This window comes from Carassius gibelio, chromosome B18 (genome assembly GCF_023724105.1).
Source record: "Carassius gibelio isolate Cgi1373 ecotype wild population from Czech Republic chromosome B18, carGib1.2-hapl.c, whole genome shotgun sequence".
In the NCBI taxonomy this organism is placed as follows: domain Eukaryota; kingdom Metazoa; phylum Chordata; class Actinopteri; order Cypriniformes; family Cyprinidae; genus Carassius; species Carassius gibelio.
Window position 1 is genome coordinate 24,920,507 of NC_068413.1, and position 25,402 is coordinate 24,945,908.

A 25,402-nucleotide genomic window follows, 5' to 3' on the forward strand; every position below is an offset into this window, starting at 1 on the left:
TACAGGGAATCTGTTTCTGGGGCTTTTAGTTGTCCTGGTCTCTGCTGTCTTTCAGGGCTGTAGAGGTCCTTTCTAGGTGCTGGTCCACCATCTGGTCTGGATATGTACTGGATCCGGGTGACTGCAGTGACCCTCTGATCTGGATATAGACTGGATCTGGTGGCAAGGTTGACCTCGGAATAAGAGAGACAGAGACTAATATTAGCGTAGATGCCATTCTTCCAATGATGTATCAAGTACATCGGGTGTTATGGGAAGTGTTCCCAGTTCCGGTTTACCTAATTAATGCAGCCTAAAAATAATTTAACAGATTTGGATATTAAAAGCATATTAGTATGTTATGTGTAAGCCAGGTTAAAGAGATGAGTCTTTAATCTAGATTTAAACTGCAAGAGTGTGTCTGCCTCCTGAACAATGTTAGGTAGGTTATTCCAGAGTTTAGGCGCTAAATAGGAAAAGGATCTGCCGCCCGCAGTTGATTTTGATATTCTAGGTATTATCAAATTGCCTGAGTTTTGAGAACGTAGCGGACGTATAGGATTATAATGTAAAAGGAGCTCATTCAAATAGTAAGGTGCTAAACCTTTCAGGGTTTTATAAGTGAAAAAGAAATATTTTAAAATCCATACAATGTTTGATAGGGAGCCAGTGCAGTGTTGGCAGGACCGGGCTAATATGGTCATACTTCCTGGTTCTAGTAAGAACTCTTGCTGCTGCATTTCGGACTAGTTGTATATTTTTACTAAGCGTGCAGAACAACCACCCAATAAAGCATTACAATAATCTAACCTTGAGATCATAAATGCATGTAGTAACATTTCCGCATTTGACATTGAGAGCATAGGCCGTAATTTAGACATATTTTTGAGATGGAAAAATGCAGTTTTATAAATGCTAGAAACGTGGCTTTCTAAGGAAAGATTGCGATCAAATAGCACACCTAGATTCCTAACAGATGACAAAGAATTGACAGAGCAAACATCAAGTCTTAGACAGTGTTCTAGTTTATAACATGCAGAGTTTTTTAGCTCCTATAATTAACACCTCTGTTTTTTTTCAGAATTTAGCAGTAAGAAATTACTCGTCATCCAGTTTTTTTTTATATATCGACTATGCATTAACGCTCTCAAAACTTTGTTCTGTCCTCACAACGTAATTCACCCCTGGAATTTTAAATTGTTGATGGAGTCAGTTGGCCCCACCTTACTTTCCCTGTTTAACAAATGCTTATCAACTGGTTCGGTTCCCAAATGCCTGAAATTGGCCTATGTTACTCTTTTGCTTAAAAAGCCTTCCTTAGACATGTCTGTTTTATACAACTACCGTCCAATCTCCATGGTCCCTTTTATCTCTCAGGCACTGGAAAAGATTGTGTTGTGTTAACTACGATTATTTCTCAGAATTATTTCAGTCTGGCTTTAGGCCTTTCCACAGCACTGAGTAAGCTCTGCTGAGAGTGATAAACGAGATCTTATTTGCTACTGATACAAGTGAATCTGGGATTTTAATCCTTTTAGACCTGACTGCTGGGTTTGACAATCTAGTTGCAGATTGTAATCTAAAAGATTATGTGTACTGTTTCTTGGTCCACTAATTAATATCTCTGTCTTATCCAAATTTAATTGGAGAAAATTATTTGTCATCCAATCTTTTAAATTTTTGACACACTCTGTTAGCTTAGATAATTTAGAAGTTTCATCTGGTCTCGTTGAGATATATAGCTGAGTATCATCAGCATAACAGTGAAAGCTAATTCCGTATTTTCTAATAATATTACCAAGGGGCAACATGTATATTGAAAATAGAAAGGGACCTAGGATGGATCCTTGTGGCACTCCATATTTTACTGATGATAAATGAGATGGCTCCCCATTTAAATAAACAAAATGGTAGAGATCAGACAGGTAGGATGCCCTTGAATACCTGTATAGTTTTGTAATCGATCTATGAGTATGTCATGATGTATGGTGTCGAACGCGGCACTAAGATCAAGTAAGACTAGAAATGAGATGCAGCGTTGATCTGACGCAAGAAGCAGGTCATTTGTAATTTTAACAAGTGCAGTTTCTGTGCTATGGTGGGGCGTGGTTTTGGGACGTGACCTAAAGATAATGACGAGTTAATGATATTGAGAAGCGGTTCTTCGGCTACAGGTAACAACTCTTTCAGTAATTTACTGGGTACAGAATCTAATAAACATGTTGTTGGTTTAGATACAGTGATAAGTTTATTTAGCTCTTCCTGTCCTAAATTTGTCAAGCACTGCAGTTTATCTCTGGTTGCGATGGATGAAACTGAAGTGTTAGATGCTGTAGAATCTACATTAGCTATTGTATTTCTAATGTTATCTATTTTATCAGTGAAGAAATTCATAAAGTCATTACTATTAAACGTTGGTGGAATATTTGAATCAGGTGGCATCTGGTAATTTGTTAATTTAGCCACTGTGCTAAATAAAAACCTTGGATTGTTTTGGTTATTTTCTATGAGTTTGTGTATATGCTCTGCCCTAGCAGTTTTTAGAGGCTGTCTGTAGCTGGACATACTGTTTTTCCATGCAATTCTAAAAACTTCCAAGTTAGTTTTCCTCCATTTGCATTCAAGACTACGAGTTACTTTCTTGAGAGAGTGAGTATTACTGTTATACCATGGCACAGTACGTTTTTCTCTAACCTTTTTCAATTTGATGGGGGCAACAGCTAATAATGTATTACAGAAAATAGTGCCCATGTTGTTAGTCACTTCGTCTAATTCATGTGTATTTTTGGGTACAAATAGCAGTTCAGATAGTTCTACCAGAAAGACTCAGGAGATAAAATGTACGAAGCATACATTTATTTACAACTCAGCAAGCATTATTGTTAATTTCTTTGGCGGAAGGCCCCGTCCATAGTTCGTAATCCGAGGGTAGCGGACCAGCATTTCCTGCCTGAAGACGAGGTCAGGTGTGCAACCGACCCCCCTGGAAGGTAAGGACAACACCATCCTGGTGGTGGTGGGGAGGGTGGAGGTTGTTATCGAGTCGGCATCTGCAAACTCAAACATGTGTAAGTAACGATCTTTTATACTGAAGTATAAAGACGTGATTGGATAATTATGGAGGTAATTAGTAAAAAAGTAATTGAGTCTTCCTGGCAGAACTTAGGCTAAAGCTTTCATATCAGGCAGTATATTTGTGAATCTGTCTTTGAATAGTTCTGCCCAGACGGTAACACTGAGACATATAGTTAATATTAGTGATACGCAGTATGCATGGTACAAGGGAATGATCTGTAACATCATCACTTTGAGGTACGAAATCCATAGCAGTAAGATCGATTCCATGCCATATAATTAAATCTAGTGTATGATTAAAATGATGAGTGGGCCCGGTAACATTTTGCTTGACTCCAAAAGAGTTTATTAGTTCAGTAAACGCAAGTCCTAATTCATCATTTGTATTATCAACGTGAATATTAAAATCTCCCATGATTAGCGCCTTATCAAGGTCTGAGAGGAAATCTGCAAATTATTTTAGGAATTCTGTATACTGCCCTGGTGGTCTATACACAGTAGCCAGAGCAAGAGATACATTAAATTTATTTTGCATGTCTGACAGTGTAACATTAAGCAGAAGTATTTCAAATGAGTTAAACCTGTATCCTGTTTTCTGGGTAACATTGAGAATATCACTATATATTGTTGCAACACCTCCGCCACGACCAGTCTGACGGGCCTCATGCTTATAACAGTGGTTTCACGAGTTCACACTTACATATAATTAGCTGAAGTATTATAGTGCATATTATATTATAGTGCATGCTGTCCGGGGAAGGGGCTCCGAGCTCGGGAATGGCCCGAACCTAGAGTACCCCCCCCCTCCCCCGTATATGTAAAAGTGTAAAATGAACTCTAGTGGAGGAGATGGGGATGCTGACAAACCATCAATGGAGACAGGTAGGCTAATTCAGCTGTATTTATACCCTAAGGTTGATTATATTAAGTGGCTCCACTTGTGTTAATTAGGCTAAGTATCTGACGTGCTCCTCCCGAACCTTGTTATGAAACTGCATTTCACGAGTTCACACTTACATATAATTAGCTGAAGTATTATAGTGCATATTTGGCGTGCTGTCCGGGGAAGGGGCTCCGAGCTTGGGAATGGCCCGAACCTAGAGTACCCCCCAAAAAACAATAGCGGAAAGGACAGCCGCCAGACTAAGGACCCCCCACAATAGCTTTGACATCTGTCGGGGACTGATATTTAAAAAGCAGGTCGGAAGGGCCTATATGTACTCCAGTGATTGCAACTTTACCTATTGGAGAAATGGGCCCCACCGGCTGCTTGTGTCGGACTATGTGATTTAGGACGCCCGGTTGGGGGTTTTCAAGCCATTGCACAACCGGAGCACCTCACTGCATTGGAACGGATGAGCCCCACCAGCCGATAGCGGAGGAGCGTCGTGATTGGATTGCCCGACCAGGAGGGCCCGAGTTGTCTCAACCGGAATAGGTCACGGTGTTGGCATACGGGCCCTACTGGCTAATGAGCCCCTGCTAGTCAGTGGGCAACCAGGGCAGATACCTAACCGAGAGGACCCATGAAGCCTCCGACTGGAGATCAAGACTCAGGACGACGGACGTGTAAGTCCTCTCGGTTTGAGCAGATAAACAGCTTTGGGCTGCCGACAAAGAGGACTCTTGCAACACCCAATGGGAGATCAATACTCATGGCATCAGATGGATAAGACCTGTTTGTGGGCAGCAAGAAAAGAAAACCCAACCGGGAGCACTCGGTTTTTTTTTTTTTTTTTTTTTAAACATGGAAAAGGCAAAGGTTGGATCTAGCCGGGAGCACTCTTGCAGTGCCTGACAGGGGTTCAATACTAAGAACAATTTAGTTGTCTAAAGGGTAGATGCTATGACGATTACTGCATAATTGTTTAACGAATCCAATGAGCTGCTTCCGATATAAAGTCAGAAAATCTTGGTGCAGTCATTGTATTTGAAAATTTAAGTGTACAAAAAATAAATAGAATTTCCTGTGCCAGTGTACCTCAGATGAGTGCCATTAATCAGCGATATGGCCATTGTCAATCGTCATCAGTGCGTGAGATCGACGATACGTATACGTATGTAATCGTGCTTGGGTGGAGGAAGAGAGAGACTCTGTTCTTGTCATGGCATGACTTGAAGTTAAATAACGGAGCAGTTTGGTAGCTGAATTGTAGTGGCCGCCTAATAATGATAATAAAATACAATAATAGGAGAATGAGTCTAATACCGTCTTGACTATAATCGATACGTAATACTATCACCACCACCTAGGATGAATAGGCATAACTTGGAAGCGGAGGTGATGCCGACTTTTGCCAGAAGAGAACCAACGACCCATGTAATGATGGAAAAGGATTTTTTTTTTTTTTTTTTTAGGCTCCTGCGGGAGCAGACACTGCTGCGGCAGTGGGGAGATACAGAAAAGGCTCCTGCAGGAGCAGACACTGCTGTGGCAGATACAGAAAAGGCTCCTGCGGGAGCAGACACTGCTGCGGCAGTGAGGAGATACGGAAAACAGATAAGTAAAGAGGAGCATGAGAAGAAGAGGAGAGATAGCTGCTTTGGCCGCCTGCGGAGCTTGCTTCGACTGCTGTAGTTGTTGAAAGTGAAAAAAAAATGAAAGTGACATGACATTCAGCCAAGTATGGTGACCCATATTCATAACTCGTGCTCTGCATTTAACCGATCCAAGTGCACACATACGGCAGTGAACACACACACATACGCCATGAACACACCCCCGGAGCAGTGGGCAACCATTTATGCTGCAGCGCCCGGGGAGCAGTTGGGGGTTCGGTGCCTTGCTCAAGGACACCACGGTCATGGTATTGCCAGCCCGAGAGTCGAACCCACAACCCTAGGGTTAGGGGTCAAACTCTCTAACCACTAGGCCCATCTTCCCCCTCCTTGGCTGTGTGAAGAGTAAACAGGTTAGTAACATTTGATGGGGCAACCTAAAAAATTAATGCCTAGTCTACTGTGTTGCCAGCTTAGCGATTGGTTGCCTAATTTGACAATTCCTTAAGCCTTTGTCCACATTAGTACGTTCCTGTTGGAAAAGCATCATTCCTCTTGTTTTGGCCTTCTGGCCTTTTTAAGCAGCCTCCAAAACTAATAAATTTGAAACACTGGTTTCACATGGCAGTATAGACTTTGGAAACAGAGGCTTCTGAAAACAATGAACATCATTTAGTCTTGTAAAACATACCAATAGACATGATTATGGCAATGACATTAATTGCAGTTATGTGCCATTTACTTCCAAGCAGTTTCTAAAGATATTTACTTGCATGCTATTCAATATTATAGACCTAAAAAGACAACAGAATTTTTACTCACACTGCTGTCCTGCGGCAAAACGAGGGTAGTGGTGTATTAGATAAATTCTAAGCGATCACGCCAGTAAATGGTGAAATATATCCCTAAATAAATTGATCCTGCCAGAATAATTGCATGAAACTTATGTCTGTGTGAGGTTTAAACATGCACGGTAAGGCAGATAATATCTTTGGACATTTCAGTGTGGATGACGACTATGGGAAAAAAGCCTTGGCTTCGTGGTAAAAATTGGCATCGTCATCCAACAGAACTATGTCATAATCTCATTTAACAAACTTTAAGCCACCTTCCATGGCACACGACATTTGGACACGATTGTCATATTTCTCCCTCTAGGCAGTCGTGCAGAACTTTCAAACTGGTCGTGCAGCAACTGTTACCTTGGCATGTTCACCATGGTAAAATTAATGATTTTAATGAATATAATACATGAATACATCCTCACGAATCAGATGACCCCCGAATAAAACCGTAGGTTTTATGGGGCTAATCAAATAAATAATGGTTTAATAATTATTTCTCCCATAATTATTATAAACCACCATTTTACATAAATTGTGTTTGAAGAATAATGTTAAAGAAAACAAATTATTGGTAATTCTGACCTCGCAGAGCTGCAACAACGCGTCGACGTCATCGATTACGTCGACTACAAAAAATAAGTCGACGTCATCGATTACGTCGACTACAAAAAATATGTCGACGTGCGTGAAATGCGTCGACGCGTCACACGGTTTGTTTACATCTCGCTTAACGGCATACTGGGAATGAAGAAAGTTGCATTCTTTCACGAAAACAGAGACCACTGTATGGGAATACTTTAAAAAGAGGACAAATAAAATGGCCCTTTGTTCACCTTGCAAAACCGATATGGTGTACCACGGCAGCACAACTGCGATGCGCGAGCACCTCAGAGGAAAACATCTTGGCGCGCTCCGGTTACGATTTAACTGGTTACCGTGTGATCTGGTGACCAACTTCCTGGTTCAGGTCTGATATTCTTGCGCTTGCGGCATTCTGAAAAGTTGAGATGTTTTTAACTCGATGGGGTGCGGACGCGCCTGGAAAAAAGAGTGCGTCGCGACGCGCACCGCGCCGCTTCCATTATGAGCGCGCTTATCGCGCACCTACATTGGAAATGACGTGATATGTGAACGGCCCCTTAAAAGATGGCGCGCTGCGAGACAACAGTCACAAACCACCGAGCTACCCCGAATCAGCTGCAGATCTCTGGAAACCGAGCTAAACCATAGCAGAACCCGGACTACATTTTATGGTTTGTGATGCTAAAGAACATTTCATGACGTCTCAGACTACTGTAAATTTATGGCTACTGTGGCTTAATAAAAATTCATTTTTACCATAGTAAAATCATTTTCTTTGCCTCTTTAATATTTTATACTGTAAAAACTTGAAAAAAATGAATAAAGGTTGAAATATTATATTAGAAGTTGTACTTATATATATATATATATATATATATATATATATATATATATATATATATATATTATTTTTTTATTTTTTTTTATTTTTTTTTTTTTTTTGTAAAGTTCTCCAAAAGGATTCAATGACTAATTAAACAAAAGAACATTAGATTAATTATTTATTGTAATAAAAATAATTGTTAGATTAGTCGACAGAAAAATAATCGTTATTTGCAGTTCTACCTCGCACCGATAGATTTGATTAGAAAACATCACATTCGGTTGGGCGTTCGCATACGGTCTAGTCGCAGAAGAACAAATATTTGATCAATAGCAGAGTACATCAAAACTATTATCTGTGATCATTTCAATAAATATTAGTGCTTATAGTTTTTTTTTTTTTTTTTTTTGCCTTCTCTAGTTTCTGATTGGTTGAACTGCGGAGACAAGACTATAACGTGGAAGGAGGCAGACCCTCTCAAGCTCTCCCTGCCAGCCAGAGTTTTTCTTAGATTGACATTTTAGTTTGGAGTGGGGAGTCCCAGGCTGTTTCTGTTAATTTAGTTATTTATTCCTTTGTTTATGGGCTACCCTTCTCTTATTTTGGGTTACTTTTGTGAGTAATTTGTGTTAAAATAAAGCATTTTTTGGAATATGTAAGCCGTGTCAGTCTATTATGTAATGTTTCCCTTCTGACTCCTAGAACCTTATACATGGACCGTAACAGTAATGATGGACAACATTATATGTTGTACAGAAAAGGTGGAATCCTTAAAAGAAGTTGATCACTTTCCCCAACAATAATATACTAATTTGTCATCTGATGTTTTCAAAACCAAAATGGCCAGAATCAATCCAATCAGCTATTAAGAGATTCTAAATATTTTCAATAATCTCAATCGGTCTCATTTTTAGAATTTACATTACTAATTGCTTCTCTCTGGGAGAAGATATGGAGTTCTATGGATTATGTAAATTAAATAGATATGCTAATTATTTGGTTCCTGTATCCATTTGAATTTTTAGCTTGATGGTATGTTTGAAGATATGTGGTAATGTTTTATGTCTTTTAGATTTATTTATTTATTTATTTTATTAATTTATTGGTCTCTGCAGCATCATGAAGTCTTTAACAAATTTCCTTTCAAGGGCAATAAAGTATACTTTAACAAAGGTGTAGCCATAGGGAAGGAAGAGTGGAGTGGAGCCAAAGGTGTGTAGGGCTGAGGTTCGAAAGCCCGTGACAAAATTACGGTGATGACTTACCAAGGCAGAACCAGGAAGATGGCAGAAGCTAAGGGATGACAATCCATGGTGGAGACAAAGACCAAGGAGCCATTAGTTCCACAGGCTGAGAAGGGGTGTACAAGGTGGAGCTTGGAGATCCAGGTGCCTAGGCCAAGCTACAGACAGCCTAAGGCGAAGCAGTTTGATTTGCTGTTTTTCTTTCAGCAAGATCTGGCAACAGCAACACTAACACTTTCTGTCGTTCATTTGTCTCCCATTAAAATGAGTTATAAATCACTTGTTTGCCTATCTATAATTTGAATATTAGTTACGAGTTTCAGCTCATTTTGTGTTGAATTGTGAACAAACCCTTTTCAAAATGCTGATGCAAGATGTTGTTCTCTGAATGCCCTGTTGTGAAATTCTGTTCAAATAATAAAACAGCTGGATTTTGATATGTGGGTGTAACATTCAACAGTATAGGGACATCTGAATTCAAGCTTGTAGTTGATAGTGTGTGTGGTTTAAGTTAATTGGGGAAAGTGATTGGAGAAGACCAGAATATGTCAACCAAGGGAAATCTGTCATTTCACCAGAAGATCAAGTTATTGAAAATTCTGAAACACATGCATGGATGAGCTGTTTACAATAAAATCATCAAAATGCATTTAAATAATGGAAAAATATCAGTTTATTGGTCCCAAGATGATGTTTTTACTTTCTTTTTATCTCTGTTACAGTTCTAATTATTAAAGGGGTCATATGATGCGATTTCAGTTTTGTCTTTCTCTTTGGAGTGTTACAAGCTCTTGGTGAATTTAGAAGATCTATTAAGTTGAAAAGTTTCAAATCCAATTTTTTTTTTTTTTTTTTTTTTTATCAAAGTAATGCCGCCCAATGTTCACGCAAAGAAAGAAGGCAAGATTTCAGTAACCGCAGTTAATGTTGAAGCAGCTATGTCAAGGAGATGCTATGTGTATCTTGGCAAAGGCAAAAGCACTTTATTTGGCCTTCCAAAAGTAGATGCATTTAAGAATCTTTAAGATTACTTACAGCACAGCTGCAAGGCATTTAATGGATTACCGTTTCAGGAGAGGAGATAATTCTGACTTTGCTACAACAGTCTGGCTCTTCTGAATCAGCTAGTGTAAGTTTTGTTATAAGTTTAAGTATTTGCTATTGAATGTTCAAATGCAGAGTTTTGCACATCACGTGTGTGTGAGAGAGAGAGAAACTGGGTGACACACTGGAGTCAGCTGTCTTAACTGTCCTTGGCTTGTGTACTGCAAACACATACGAGCATCCTCACTATGTCTGCCACGCCACTCTTTTCCTCTTTTGGGCTTGAACTGATGGTAAATCTAATGACATTACTAACTGTCTTTATATTTATTTTGAAAGATGAAGCTTACAATTATGGAAAGGGGCGTTCCATTTCAGATGAGTGCTTGCTGTTTTCGGCCAATCACAATGCACTGGATAAGTTGGCCAATCAGAGCAGACTGCGCTTGTTGGAAGGAGGGACTTTGTAGAAAACAATGCATTTGAGAGAGGCGGGGCATAGAGGACCTACAATAATGAACAGTATTCTAAAAATAATGTGTATTTTGAACATTAAAGCATGTTATATTATGTTACAACAAATACACAAAATAATTATCTTTAAAATATTATCATATATGACCCCTTTAATGTTCTGTTAAAAATGCTTAATTCAGTGTTGTTTTTTAGATATATATTTGTTATGCTTTTAAATTATCTCACATTGTAAAGAGGCTGATGAAGTTTAAACTGTTTCCACACAAGATTTGTTATAATTTTTACAATATCGACTTAATTCAGATTTCAAAATTAAAGTAAAATAAAAATGAAAATGTCACAAATGGTGTCTGTAGATGGTTGACCACTATATTGTAAAACTATTTATTTTGTACTTCTCTTCTCATGATGGCTTTTTTAGTGTTTTTCTCTGGATGTAAAAGGATGATGTAGCACTTTGGGGCAAATATGGCCATCAGTAATCCAAAACTTGAAGCAAGGATGGCAAATATTTCAACAGCAACTGCATATTTCCCTGGTGAACTCACATATGCTGGAACAAATGCAATCCATACAGCACAGAAGATTAACATGCTAAAAGTGATGAACTTGGCTTCATTAAAATTATCTGGAAGATTTCTTGAAAGGAAGGCTAACAGCAAGCTTACTGCTGCCAACAGTCCAATATATCCCAGCAGCATAGAAAAACCGGCCACTGAGCCAATGGCACATTCATAAACTATTTTAGAGTGAGTATTCTGGTTGTTTTTATGGGGTGTTGGAGAGGCAGTTGATAGCCAGACTGCACAGTTCACAACCTGGAGGGCTGTTAGGACCAAAACTGTGCATCTTTGTTGAGCTGCTCCAAACCATTTCATTGCTCCTTTACCCTCTGGTCGTGATGACTTGAATACGGCTATTACCACCATAGTTTTGACCAGGATGCTGGAGATGCACAGGACAAAGCTTATACCAAACACAGCATGTCTTAACTGACATGTCCACAACTGTGGCTGGCCAATAAACAGTAGCACACACAGGAAACATAGTTTGAGTGACAACAGCAGCAGAAAGCTAAGCTCTGAATTGTTGGCTCGTACTATGGGTGTGTTACGGTGATGAGCAAAGATGATCATCACAAGAGCACAGATGAAGGTGCCAAGCAGGGATGCAGTGGTGAGAGAGATGCCCAGAGAATCCTCATAGGATAGAAACTCTATTTCTTTGGGGACACACTGATCCTTATCTGGATTGGACCAAAACTCATCTGGACATGTTGTGCACTCAATAGAATCTTTAAATAAGCAAAACATAGAAGATGACAGTTTTTTTCAAATTTGATTCAGATTTGGCCAACAGTAATTTCCTCACCTGTTGTATTAGAAATCTCTCCATCTCCACATGGCAAGCAGTCAAAACAGCAGAGAGGAAGGCCCTTTCTTGTGGCTTGTCTGGTTCCTGGGGGGCAACTCTTACTGCATACTGACTGTGGGGGCTAAAAGAGACATTAACTGCTATCAGTCATGTTTTTGTCTTTTAAATAATGACTAGCTTGGATTGTCCATTAATTTATTTACAATTGTCTTATTATAGTTTCTAATTTACTACTATTTAGACTTTATACCTGCAAAACAGATGACATGTTATCATTCAAAGGTAATTACTTTTGTTGTTTCAAAATTCCAGTAAAATGCATCCTTGTCGAGTGTAAGAACCATCCCTTTTTCCGCACCTTCATTTAGTACACCAACATTGTGGAGCTTTATTGATCCATCAGCACTTGGCTGCCAGTTCAACACATCATAGATGGCCAGAGCATCTCCATTTTTATCAAATGACACATGATCACCAAAGCCTGTTGTGAAGTTCACTTTCTGTAGGTAGTGAACCAGCTATATAATTTGTAGACAGGACAGGTTTTATATTTTTATCTGTAATTTGAATTAATATATACCACATACTTTGCTTTTCTACATTCATCTCTTCTATATGCCTAAAAAAAACTGTACATGAGGGTTTTACCTGCCATGGCCTCAGGTTGGTTATGTCACCACATCTGTTCTCACTGAATGGTCCTCTTCCCTCCTCACACTGCATCAGATCATGAAGTGCATGTGCCAGGGCATAAACTGCCTTATATACATTATACGATGCCCTTAATCCTGAAACATCAGTGAATGGTGTGTTTGTTGTGCTCAGATCCTCCTGTCCTGTACACAGCTTTTTGATTTGCTCTCCGTCAGTTCCTTTACCCTTATTTTCAAAGCTGCACCCAAATATGTTCTCCCAGAAGATTCTCACTATATCATTTCTTTGATCATTGTTGGGATGAATACATAACAGAAAGTCATGAAGCCCCTCGATCTCTCCACGCCTGATAGCAATACCCATTGTGCCCCCCAGGAATGGCTGGAAACGTGGTGTGCGAAATACAGGTGAAGTGACCCAAGCTTCACTTGCAATCCACTGCCTGCCTGTTATGTTCTGCAACACCACCTCATTCATCAAAGGTATCAGTAAGGATGAAGCAGAAAAAACAACCACCACTCTAGCTGTAGAGGACTGAATCATTCCCATTATGCGCTGAATATCTATGGGGTTGTTATTGTTGGGCAAGATTTCAGAAAAAGCAACACAATATCCAAATTGTTGCATTTCCCGATGGAATGACTGAGCAGCATTGATGCCATAGTCATTATCACTGTAGATGAGACCAACCCAGGTCCATCCAAAATGCTTCAAGATCTGAACCATAGCCCGAACTTGGAAGGCATCACTGGGGATTGTTCTGAAGAAAGAGGGGTACTTTTTTCTGTCACTCAAACAAGAGCAGGTGGCATAGTAGCTAATCTAATTAGAAGAGAGCAGAGACAGAGAGAAAAAGGTGAAAGGAAGATAAACAAATAACGGTTATTTATATTTGCATAGTGGTCTGCTATTATAATTGAATATATGAGAATGGCTTAATTGGTAACCAAATTCATTGTGATGTAAACAAATCTGGCAAATGAGATACATTTTTATTTTATCATTATTTTTTATTTTTATTTTTTTACAGAAAAAAAGGTTGTAAATCTCATACCATAGGGAGTCGAAACAGCCCCAGGACACTGGAAATTGCAATGGAATGAGTAGAGCCTGGATCACCTATGATTCCAATCACCGGTGGTGGGCCTTTGCAGTTGAGGTCAGAGATGGTCTCTTCTGTCCCACTAACCAGAGCTGTAGCACCACGGAATGCCACTCCAAGCCTTAAACAGTTGTCATAGATTTGGTAACCAAGCGTGATGTTAGGCAGCAGGTTAGGATTGTTATTAATCTCACTGATAGCAAAAACCATTGTTAGTGCCTGCTGGAAGCTTGACATATAGAAGCTGGAGAAGGCAACACAAAGTTAAGTTAGATCATTATCTACACTAACAGTAACAGTAGAAAAAAAATTACATAAAGGGTTATTATTGTACTCTGTTCAAATATAAATTTCATAAATAAATAAAAAATAATATAAATACATTTAACATATGCAGTGAATATTTTTTTTCTTTTCCTGTAATCCATCATGTAACATGATTTTAGTTCCTCAGAGTAAATTATCATTGACAAGTTACAAAGTATACACAAAAATTCCCAATTTATTATATGTTATATCTTATATGTTTTTCAGATGGTGTGGTCTCACATCTTGCAGACTCACAGCTCACAGTGTGGTAGTTTTGGCTCTGTTCTGAAGCTCAGCTCAGGGAATACTTTGAGGTATGTCTGAATCTCAAACAGACCACCTATTATAAGGTCTCCATCCTGGAACATCCCATTCAATGTGAAGTGTCCCTGTAGCTTACAAGTACTTGAAGTAGCCATCAAAGCTACATATATATAGTTACAAGACAGGAACAAACAAACATACAGAATTACCCACATCATTTCGTCTTTATGGATGTCAGTCCTCAGTCAGCTCACTGATGTATCATCTTTTAATAAGTACTTTTGTTCCCTTTTTTTTTTTTTTTGTGCAGGCGGTGCCACTGGCCTCATTGTAAATAATGATGTCATTTTTTTTTGTAAGCCTCCACCTCTACCAAACATGGCAAACATTATAGATAATTAACTATATATATATATATATATATATATATATATATATATATATATATATTATCACTATTCACATTGAGGGGACAATTTTTGGTCCTATTTATAAATCATACAGAATGCTCTCTCTCTCTCTCTCTTTAAAAAAAAAAAAGAAAAAGAAAAAGAAAAAAAAAAAACTTTTTTTTTTTACATTGTGGGGACCATCCTGCAGATGATTAAAAATAGTAAATGATGTTTATCTGAAAATGTAACAATGAAAACAAGTTTTCTCTATGGGATAAGTTCAGGGTTATGTGATAGAAAACATCATTTGGTCAATGTAAATGTAACAGAAGTCCCCACAATTCAAAGTGTGTGCATGTCTGTGAGTGTGTGTGAGAGAGAGAGAGAGAGAGAGGAGAGAGAGAGAGACTATCACTGTTGAATAAAGACATAGTTGCCACTATATACAGTATTGTTCAAAATAATAGCAGTACAATGTGACTAACCAGAATAATCAAGGTTTTTTTTTTTTTAGTTTTTTTTTTTTTTTTTTTTTTTTTCACCAACCTCACATCCATTGGCCCACTGGCGAGATCCTGAAATGGGGAATGTCCTGCCATCATACCTGCATCACTCCTCCAGCTAAAATCCCCAAGGTCAGTCGTCCCTTAAGGAAATTTCCTACCGGTCCAGTCCACATCAGTGGAGAGCCCCGACACGAAGATGGATCATATCATCCCTCCTGAATATTGGGCGTTCCAGGATGTGTTCAGTAAGCGGTTGGCAACGAAGCTACCACCTCATAGGCCATGGGACTGCACCATTGACCTCCTGCCTGGAGCAACCCTTCCTAAAGGACGAATCTATCCCCTGTCCATCCCGGAGCAGAAGGCCATGGAGGAGTATATACAGGAAGCCCTCGCTCAGGAGTTCATCCGACCATCTACTTCCCCTGTCGCTTCCAGCTTCTTCTTCGTGGCCAAGAAGGACGGAGGCTTGAGGCCGTGCATCGATTATCGCCACCTCAATTCACAAACCGTCAAATTCAGTTATCCTCTTCCCCTGGTCCCATGGGTTATCCAACAGTCCATCCGTCTTCCAAAACTACATGAATGAAGTCTTCAGAGATTACCTTAACAAGTTCGTAATTGTCTACATCGACGACATCCTCATCTACTCCACATCCAAGCAAGAACATATCCATCATGTCATCCTCGTACTCCGAAAACTCCGGGAACACCACCTTTACCTCAAATCCGAAAAATGTGAGTTCCATACGCCCTCAGTCCAGTTCCTAGTATACATCATCGACCCATGTGGCATGAAGATGGACCAGGGGAAGGTGGACGCCATAACACACTGGCCTCAACCCGGCTCCATAAAAGAACTTCAACGCTTCCTGGGCTTTGCCAACTTTTATCGAAGATTCCTCAAGGACTACAGTTTACTCAGCTCCCCTCTAACTTCTCTCCTCCGGAACCGGCCCAAGTCTCTGTCCTGGAACCCCGAGGCCACTGAAGCTTTCCACCTGCTCAAACAAGCCTTCAAGACCGCTCCAATCCTCATCCACCCTGATCCCAGCCACCAGTTCATCGTGGAAGTGGGCGCCTCATCCACCGGGGTCGGAGCAGTCCTCTCCCAGCGGCAGTGGAATCCACCACGACTCCATCCATGTGCCTTCTTCTCGAAGAAGCTATCCCCGGCGGAGCAGAATTATGACATCGGTAACCGTGAACTACTGGCCATTAAGCTGGCTCTGGAAGAATGGCGTCACTGGCTGGAGGGAGCCCAGTTCCCTTTCGAGGTGGTAACCGACCACCGGAACCTGGAATACCTCCGTGAAGCCAAAAGACTGAATCATCGCCAAGCTAGATGGGCCTTGTTCTTCACGAGATTCAACTTCAAGGTCACCTATCGCCCTGGCTCCCAGAACAATAGAGCCGACGCCCTCTCCCGTCTTCATCAAGCAGATCCCGAACCCGAATCTCCAGAACCAATCCTCCCTCCAGCCATGATAGTTAGTCCTATCCAGTGGAGTATTGATCATCTGATTGCACAGGAAAACCTTCAACACCCTGCTCCGCCGGGAGGTCCAGAAGGGAAACTCTTCGTCCCCCCTCAACATCGGATAACCCTCCTGGACTTAGCTCACACCTCTCCGGGCTCTGGACACCCAGGCAGGAGGCGGACCCTCTCGCTCCTACAACAGCGTTACTGGTGGCCATCGATGGCTCTGGATACGGTCCGCTACCTCAAAGGATGCTCCGTCTGCGCCATAGCAGACACCCCTAGAAGACTCCCGGAAGGTAAACTGGTGCCTCTGCCCAACCCTGAACGTCCATGGACCCATATCGGCATTGATTTCATGACTAACCTCCCTCTCTCTCAAGGCTACACCTGTGTACTGGTAGTGGTCGACAGGTTTTCAAAATCATGTAAACTCATCCATCTCAAAGGAATCCCCACTGCGTTCGAAGCGGCAGAGGCACTATTCCACAACGTCTTCCATCACTTTGGCATCCCAGAAGATATCGTCTCCGACAGAGGCCCCCAATTCATCTCTAGAGTCTGGTCAGCTTTCTTCCGTCTTCTAGGGGTGTCCGTCAGTCTCTCCTTGGGATACCATCCTCAGACCAACGGCCAGACGGAGCGTAAGATTCAGGAGCTGGGGGGGTTCCTGAGGATTTACTGCCACCGTAACCAGGACTGTTGGAGCCAGTACCTACCCTGGGCCGAATACGCTCAGAACTCCCTCCAGCAATCTACCACCGGGCTCACCCCCTTCCAATGTGTCCTTGGATACCAACCTCCGCTCTTCCCATGGTCAGGTGAGCCCTCGCAGGTCCCAGCGGTAGATCACTGGTTCCGACAGAGCGAGAGGGTCTGGGACTCGGCTCACGTGCATCTCCAGCGGGCAGTGCGGAGGCATAAGGAGCAAGCGGACGCTCGTCGAGGACCCACGCCGCAATACCAACCTGGACAACAAGTCTGGCTCTCGACGAGGGACATCCGCCTCCGACTGCCCTGCCGTAAGCTGAGTCCCCGATACATCGGACCATTCACTATTGAACGGCAACTGAACGAAGTGACCTATAGACTCCAACTCCCTGCACAGTACCGTATCTCACCTTCATTCCATGTCTCACTCCTCAAACCCTTCACTGAACCTTTGTCTCCTCCATCCACAGAACCTGGTGATGATGCCATACCTCCTCCTCCGGCCATCGAAGACGACAACGACATCTTCCGGGTGAGAGCTATCCTCGACTCTTGACGACGGGGTCCTCAACTGGAGTACCTTGTGGACTGGGAAAACTACGGCCCGGAGGAGCGTTGCTGGGTTAATCGTAACGACATCCTGGACCCCACTGACCTCTCACTGACTTTCATCAAGACCATCCAGACCGCCCCGCTCCCCGTGGCCGAGGTAGACCCCGTCGTCGCACAAGATCCCAGCCATCAGGAGCCGCCCGTGGAGGAGGGGGTACTGTCACAGCCACACCTTCTACACTCACGGAATCGGACACTTACACCACACCCACTCGTCCCCAATCACCCGAATTCTGAACTCCTGTGCATCATCAACAGAACCACATATAAAGCCATCAGTCACCATCACTCATCGTCTGGTCTTGCACCGATCTCCTCACTTGCCCGAACGCCATTATTAAACCTACCTGAACTCTTGAACCCTCTTCATCCTCGTCAGTCTTCCTGTCCCCATCGTCTTCATCTAAGTTGTGTTGTCACCGTTCTATCCACGTGTCAAGATTCACCTGTGTCTGAAACCTCTGATTCACATTAAACTACCTTATCACTGAATCCTCTGTGTCCTCGTCTGTGTCGGACAGTTGGACAGGTGTTTAATGGTTTTGGCCCTGACAATGGTGCTGGAACTTCTGAGAAGTGAAGGCCAAAAATGAAGGGGTCCACAATCCAGACCCTGGTGTTTCTCTTATATCTGCTGCCAGTGGTACATCATAAAGATGGTCTCCAGAGTGTTTGACATGTGCCTCATTCCACTGTCAATGCATTTTCCTCCAAGTCCCTGCTTCACCAAGAGATTCACCTCCTGAAGACCTCAGAACACATGGAAGCAGCGCTGGGCTCAAACTGATGTTGTTTTTCTGATTTTAAACCTAAATTATGCTGTAAAAAGTACTTTCAATTATAGAGCAATTTGTATTAATGTGTAAAAAAAATATTTACAGGATGAAAAAATAAAATAATGTTTTGAGAAAAAATGTATAAGCTGCATTAACAAATTAACAACATACGTAGGTACTTTTATTTACACGTGAATACGCAAAAAAAAAAAAAAAAAAAAAAAAAAAAATATATATATATATATATATATATATATATATATATATATATATATATACAAAATGTACTTATTTACAAACAAATTACACACAAAAAAATTAATAATGTATACAACTTGCTCCACAAAAATAAAACTACAGAAATTAGGTTGTTTCATCAACAATATGATATTTAAAAAAGATACTGAAAAACTGTAATGTACCCATTTTTCCCCCACTGTTTTCTCTTGACTAATGAAGAATATATTTTTTAAGTATTCTCTCAAGAAGAGAAAGCTTGTGCTCCTCCCTCTCTCTTACTCTCTCTCTCTCTATCAAGTTTGAGCAGCTCCACTTGCTCCCTCACCTGTCCCAGGACACTTAGCAAATAAAGGATGCCTGTTAACAACAACAGCACAATGAATTTCAGCAAAAAATGGTCTATTAACTTTGTATTAAGTCTTTCCCCAGCAGGCTCACTTTCTCCAGAATAGAACTAAAATGAGAAAATGGAAACACTTGTAAAAAAAAAACAAACAAAAAAAAAAAACAAAGAGATATTAACATTAGAAAATATGACACAGCAGGCCATGCATACAAAATACTGAAGTGCTAAAGTTTGGTTAAAACATTTGTAGACATCTCTTGCATGACAGCACTTCAAAAACACAACAAAGGGAAACACAATTGCCTTATACTATATATAATCTTGACTTGACTGTCTTATTGTTTGTGGGCTTTATGTAAAAAAAAAAAAAAAAAAAATACACTGGCTTTTAACACGTTGGCTAGATATTTGGGTAAATGAAAACAATACTTACATTTCAATGTGAAGTCCCCCACAGAACTCTCACCTGCCTTGTTATTTGAATATAAACACCGTCGTTGTGCATGCAAGTGATTCTGGGATATGGTAGGGTGCGAAGTGTCCATCAGATGTACACTTCGTTTTCATGGGAATTGAAGGGTGCATTTGAAGTCGCTTTCGAAATTCGTCAGCCTTCGTCGCGCCGAGGTGACGCATTCGCACTTCAAATGCGCACTTCCAAGTGCGCATTCTGACTTTGGGACAGTTTACGTTGTGGCGCTGTGACGCAATCACACTGCACATCCGCACTTCGGAGTCCACGCACTTCACTTTGGGACACCCTTCGTCGCGCTGCTGTGACGCATTCACACTTCAAATGTGCACTTCGGAGTCCATGCACTTCACTTTGGGACACAGCTATGGAGTCACCCGTTGTTTTCCATTACTCGGTTTTCTCGTGTTCCCTTGTGTTTTCTAGTTTCTTGTTTCCGGATTGATTTTGTGTAATGACGTGTGCCTGTTTTTGGATTATGATTTTTGGATTACCCATTAGGGATGGGCGATACCACATTTTTTCCATGTGATACGATACGGATACTTTTTGTTAGCATTTTACCGATACCGATAATGCTTAGAATTTTAAAAGTGTATGTGATTTTTTTTTTAATAATGGTAATTTTAAAAGTATATATATATATATATATATATATATATATATATATATATATATATATATATATATATATATATATATATTACACTTAAAGGCAAATGACATACACATTCTGGCCATTTATAACTCATTTATTAGAAAAGCAAATTTAACAAATAAGATGTTTAAACAACCTTCTTACAAAAATTATTGATTAAGTAACTTAAATCTTAATTAAATCAACAAAAATACCAACAACATAAACTGTTCATATTTTTACTTATTTCTTCATTTTAAACAGACCATGTTTTCCTTATCTTCCTACATTTTTGTAATTTTTAGCAATGCTCAGAAAGATACTGTAAGGTCACTGCAACTGTTGATAAAGATTGCCTAATCTTTCAACTGTAGATTAGAATTTAACCAAAGCAACATGTTAACATTTTTTCGTTTCAGCCTATTTCGCCTAATTATCTCTCCTGCCTTAGAAAAAAGCCTCTCTGCTGGGACGGAGGTTGTGACAATTCCAAGGTATATTTTTTGCCAGTTTGCTGAGCAGTGAAAATGTGTTATCATTTCTTTTCCACCATAGCAAAGGGTCTTCATTTCCTGGGATCACCTTTTCTTCCATGTATCTGCGCATTTCAATGTGTGCATCTGTGGTGGCTGTGCGGTTTCCCTGAAAAGCTAATATACGTGTGTCAAACTCCTGCCATAGTCCTCCCTTGCATGTAGAACAGTCGACACCTATCCTTTCAGTGTTTGCAGCAGGTGACTCTGGTGGCACTGTCAAGAATATTCCCATGCTGGTTGATGCAGAGGGTTCACTGGTTGTTGCCTGTCGGCCCAGGGCTTGCATCTCACTGATTAGCCGTGATTTAATGACTTCCACATTTCCTTTATCACAAAACAAAATGTTTTTGAACCTAATGTCCAAAAAGGTACTGGCAGCCAGACTATGATTATGCTCAATGGCTGTCGTCCCGGGTACAATACCCCCGATGAGATATGCCGAGGAAAACTAATAGCGCAATAATGGAGGAGGAATTGGAAAACATAAAAATCTCTCTGAACACCTTGACAGCTGAGATGCAAAAAATGTCAATGCAACAAACGACCATAATGGAATTGATGCTTGAAGTGAAAGAATTAAAAAAACAAAACGAAGAAAAAAAACAAAAAATAATTACCCTGGAAAACCGACTGGCGGATATGGAGCAATACACCCGAATTAATGACCTCATCATATCGGGTCTGGTTGTCAAGCCGCGCTCCTAAGCCAGAGCAGTAGCGTCAGGTGGAGGCGAACCAATGGACCAAGACTTGGAGTCAGTGGAGCAACTTTGAAATGTCAGTTTTAGGCTTAAAATCAGGGTTAGTTGCAGCTACATCTTTGTTAATCTGCTATCATTTCCCTCTTATTTTATAAAAATAATGGGTAAGATTAGATTTAGGGGTAGGGATTTGGTTTAGTCTGTATTTTTGGCAAGTAATGTTGATCCAAGATCAACAAAATATGTTGATCTAGGAACATGTCTTATCAAAATCACGCAGACCCCTGAAGTATACTTGCAATAGTTCTGCGTTAGCACAATAATAAATATTTCAGTACATCTTTAATTGTACTTCAGCACTACTTACACACAATTAAAGTGCATTGAGAAAAAAATATATTATTTGTTCGAATTTAGCAGACTAAATGTATAAATGCAGTGTTTATTTATTAAGTACACAAATATGTAAATGTACAAAGTATATTTAGCATGAAGTAAACATATCTAAATACATTTTAGTATATTACATTTTCAGTAAGGATGGCAATATAATGTGTTAATAAAAATAATATACCCAAAACAATAAAATTTATTTAGTTTTAAATAAAAGTTCACAATTTTAAATTTAAAACAATTTATTTTGTTTGTCTTCCCATGATTGCTTTTTTAGTGTTTCTCTCTGGATGTAAAAGGATGATGTAACACTTCGGGGCAAATATGGCCACCAGTAAACCAAAACTTGAAGCTAAAATGGCAAAAATCTCCACAGCCACTGCATATTTCCCTGGTGAGCTTACATATGCTGGAACAAATGCAATCCACACAGCACAGAATATTAACATGCTAAAAGTGATGAACTTTGCTTCATTAAAATTATCTGGAAGATTTCTTGCCAGGAAGGCTAAGAGGAAGCTTACTGTTGCTAAAAGTCCAATGTATCCTAGCAGCATAGAAAAACCAGCCACTGAGCCAATAGCACATTCATAGACTATAATAGACCGGATATACAGGTTATTTTTATGGGGTGTTGGAGAAGCAGTTGATAGCCAGATTGCACATATCACAACCTGTATGGCAGTTAGGACCAGAACAGTACATCTTTGTGGAGCAGCTCCAAACCATCTTATTGCATCCTTCCCCTCTGGATAAGAAGACTTGAACACAGCTATTACCACCATAGTCTTGACTAGGATGCTGGAGATACACAGGACAAAGCTTATGCCAAACACAGCATGTCTTAACTGACATGTCCATAACTGTGGCTGGCCAATGAACAGCAGCACACACAGAAAACACAGTTTGAGTGACAAAAGCAGCAGGAAGCTGAGCTCTGAATTGTTGGCACGCACTATGGGAGTGTTGCGGTGATGCACAAGAATGACCATCACAAGAGCACAGGAACAGGTGCCAAGCAGGGAAGCAGTAGTCAAAGAGATGCCCAAAGGATCCTCATAGGATAGAAACTCCACTTCTTTAGGGACACATTGATCCTTATTTGGACTGGACCAGAACTCAACTGGACAAACCATGCACTCAATAGCATCTGGGAATCAGAAAATAAATTAAATTCCTTTTAAGTCCCTTTTTTTTCAGCTCAGTAATTATCTGCTCACCTGTTGCATTAGAAATCTCCCCATCTCTGCATGGCAGGCAATCAAAACAGCAGAGAGGAAGACCCTTTCTTGTGGCTGGTCTGGTTCCTGGAGGACAGCTCTCACTGCACACGGACCGTGGAGGCTACAATAGACATCATGTGTTATCAGTCTTCTGTTTGTCATCGATTAAACAATGACTAGCTTTTCCTTTTGCATTCATTTACTCTCATTTTAGACTCTCGTTTAGACTTTAAGCAAAAAATAAAGACGAGAGAGAAAGAGAGAAATAGATTAATAGGCAGTGCTACTTTTTTTGTTTCAAAGTTCCAGTATATTGCGTCCTCATCCAGTGTGAGCACCATCCCTGTTTCCAACTCTTCATTTACTACACCGACTGTGTAGATCTTTATAGCTCCATCAGATTTCGGCTGCCAGTTCATCACGTCATAGATGGCCAGAGCATCTCCATTCTTATCAAATGACACATGATCCCCAAAGTCTGTGGTGAAGTTTACTTTTTGTAGGTAGTGAACCAGCTGTACAGTTTGTAGAAAGAACACGTGTTGAGTGTTTATCTTAAATTAATATACATAACATATTTTGCTTTTACACCTTCAACTTTTTAAATGCATGGGGGTAATCTGCACTATGATTGTGGATCTTACCTGCCATGGTTTTAGATTAGTTATGTTGGCACATTTGTTCCCACTGAATGGTCCTCTGCCCTCCACACACTGCAACAGATTATGAAGTGCATGTGCCAGTGCATAAACTGGCTTATAGACATTATAAGCTGCTCTCAACTCTGAAACATCAGTGTATGATGTGTTTTTTGTACTCAGATCTTCCTGTCCTGTACACACTGTTTTCACATGCTCTCCATCTATCTCTTTATTCCCAGTCTCAAATCTGCAGCCAAACATATTCTCCCAGAAGATCCTCAACATATTATCTCTTGGATGATTGGTGGGCCGCAGATGTAAAAGAAAGTCATGAAGACCCTTAATCTCCCCACGCCTGATAGCAATGCCCAGTGTGCCCCCAAGGAAAGGCAGGAAGCGTGAAGTGTGAAACACAGGTGAAGTGGCCCAAGATTCACTTGCAATCCACTGTTTGCCTGTCATGTTCTGCAACACCACTTCTTCCATCAAAGGTATTACTAGGGACGAAGGAGAAAAAACAACAACCACTCTAGCTGTGGATGCCTGAATCACTCCTGTTATATGCTGAATGTTTCTGGGGTTGTTATCATAGGGCAGAATTTCAGAAAAAGCAACACAAAGCCCAGATATCTGCATTTCCTGATGAAAAGACTGAGCAGCATAGATACCATAGTCATCATCACTGTAGAGGAGACCAACCCAGGTCCATCCAAAATGCTTCAAGATCTGAACCATAGCCCGCACCTGGAAGGCATCACTGGGGATTGTTCTGAAGAAAGAGGGGTACTTTTTCCTGTCACTTAAACATGAGCAGGTGGCATAGTGACTGACCTAATTGGGGAAGAGGGAGAGGGCATGAGAAAGAGAAATAACACAACAGTCAAAAAAAATTAATAAAATAAAAATAAATAAATAATAAATACTACTACTTCTACTACTACTACTAATAAAAAATGCTAGTTCTTTTTTAATGTTGTCATACCCAAACAGATATATATATGAGGATATATAACAAAAATATGCATATCGTGTATTTTTTATTTATTTATCCCATCTTACTATAGGTACTCGAAATAGCCCCAGAACACTGGAAATTGCAATGGATGGAGTTGAACTTGGATCCCCTACAATCCCAATCACGGGAGGAGGGCCAGTACAATTAAGGTTAGAGGATGACCTTTCTCTCCCACTAACAAGGGATATAGCAGCTCGGAACGCCATTCCTAGCATCACACAATTGTCATAAAGGTGGTAACCAAGAGTGATATTGGGCAGCAGATTGGGATTCTTATTGATCTCATTTATTGCAAAAGCCATGGTCTGTGCATGCTGGAAGCTTTCCATATTAAATCTAAGGAAATAAGTAAGTAAATAAGAAAATAGATAAATACATTTGTGTTATAAAAAGAGATGAATAAATACAACGTAGCAAACACATTAAGAGTTTACATGAGTTATATACACA

The 25,402-nt window shown here is 40.3% G+C and overlaps 2 protein-coding genes across 2 annotated transcripts; both read right to left on the reverse strand.

Annotated features, from left to right (window-relative positions):
• Positions 1–10,948: 10,948 nt before the first annotated feature.
• On the reverse strand, positions 10,949–14,375 carry LOC127977369 (extracellular calcium-sensing receptor-like). The gene is made up of 6 exons (XM_052582243.1): positions 14,263–14,375; positions 13,651–13,942; positions 12,591–13,418; positions 12,233–12,460; positions 11,940–12,054; positions 10,949–11,862 (listed from the first exon to the last, which is right to left on the reverse strand). Exons 1-6 carry the CDS (start codon positions 14,373–14,375, stop codon positions 10,949–10,951), a joined length of 2,490 nt encoding a protein of 829 aa, XP_052438203.1.
• Positions 14,376–21,851: 7,476 nt separating this feature from the next.
• On the reverse strand, positions 21,852–25,158 carry LOC127977111 (extracellular calcium-sensing receptor-like). Its single transcript, XM_052581791.1, has 5 exons — positions 25,132–25,158; positions 23,941–24,768; positions 23,584–23,811; positions 23,294–23,417; positions 21,852–23,223 (listed from the first exon to the last, which is right to left on the reverse strand). The coding sequence occupies exons 1-5, from the start codon at positions 25,156–25,158 to the stop codon at positions 22,316–22,318; spliced, it is 2,115 nt and encodes a 704-aa protein (XP_052437751.1). The 3' UTR covers positions 21,852–22,315.
• Between the last annotated feature and the right edge of the window lie 244 nt (positions 25,159–25,402).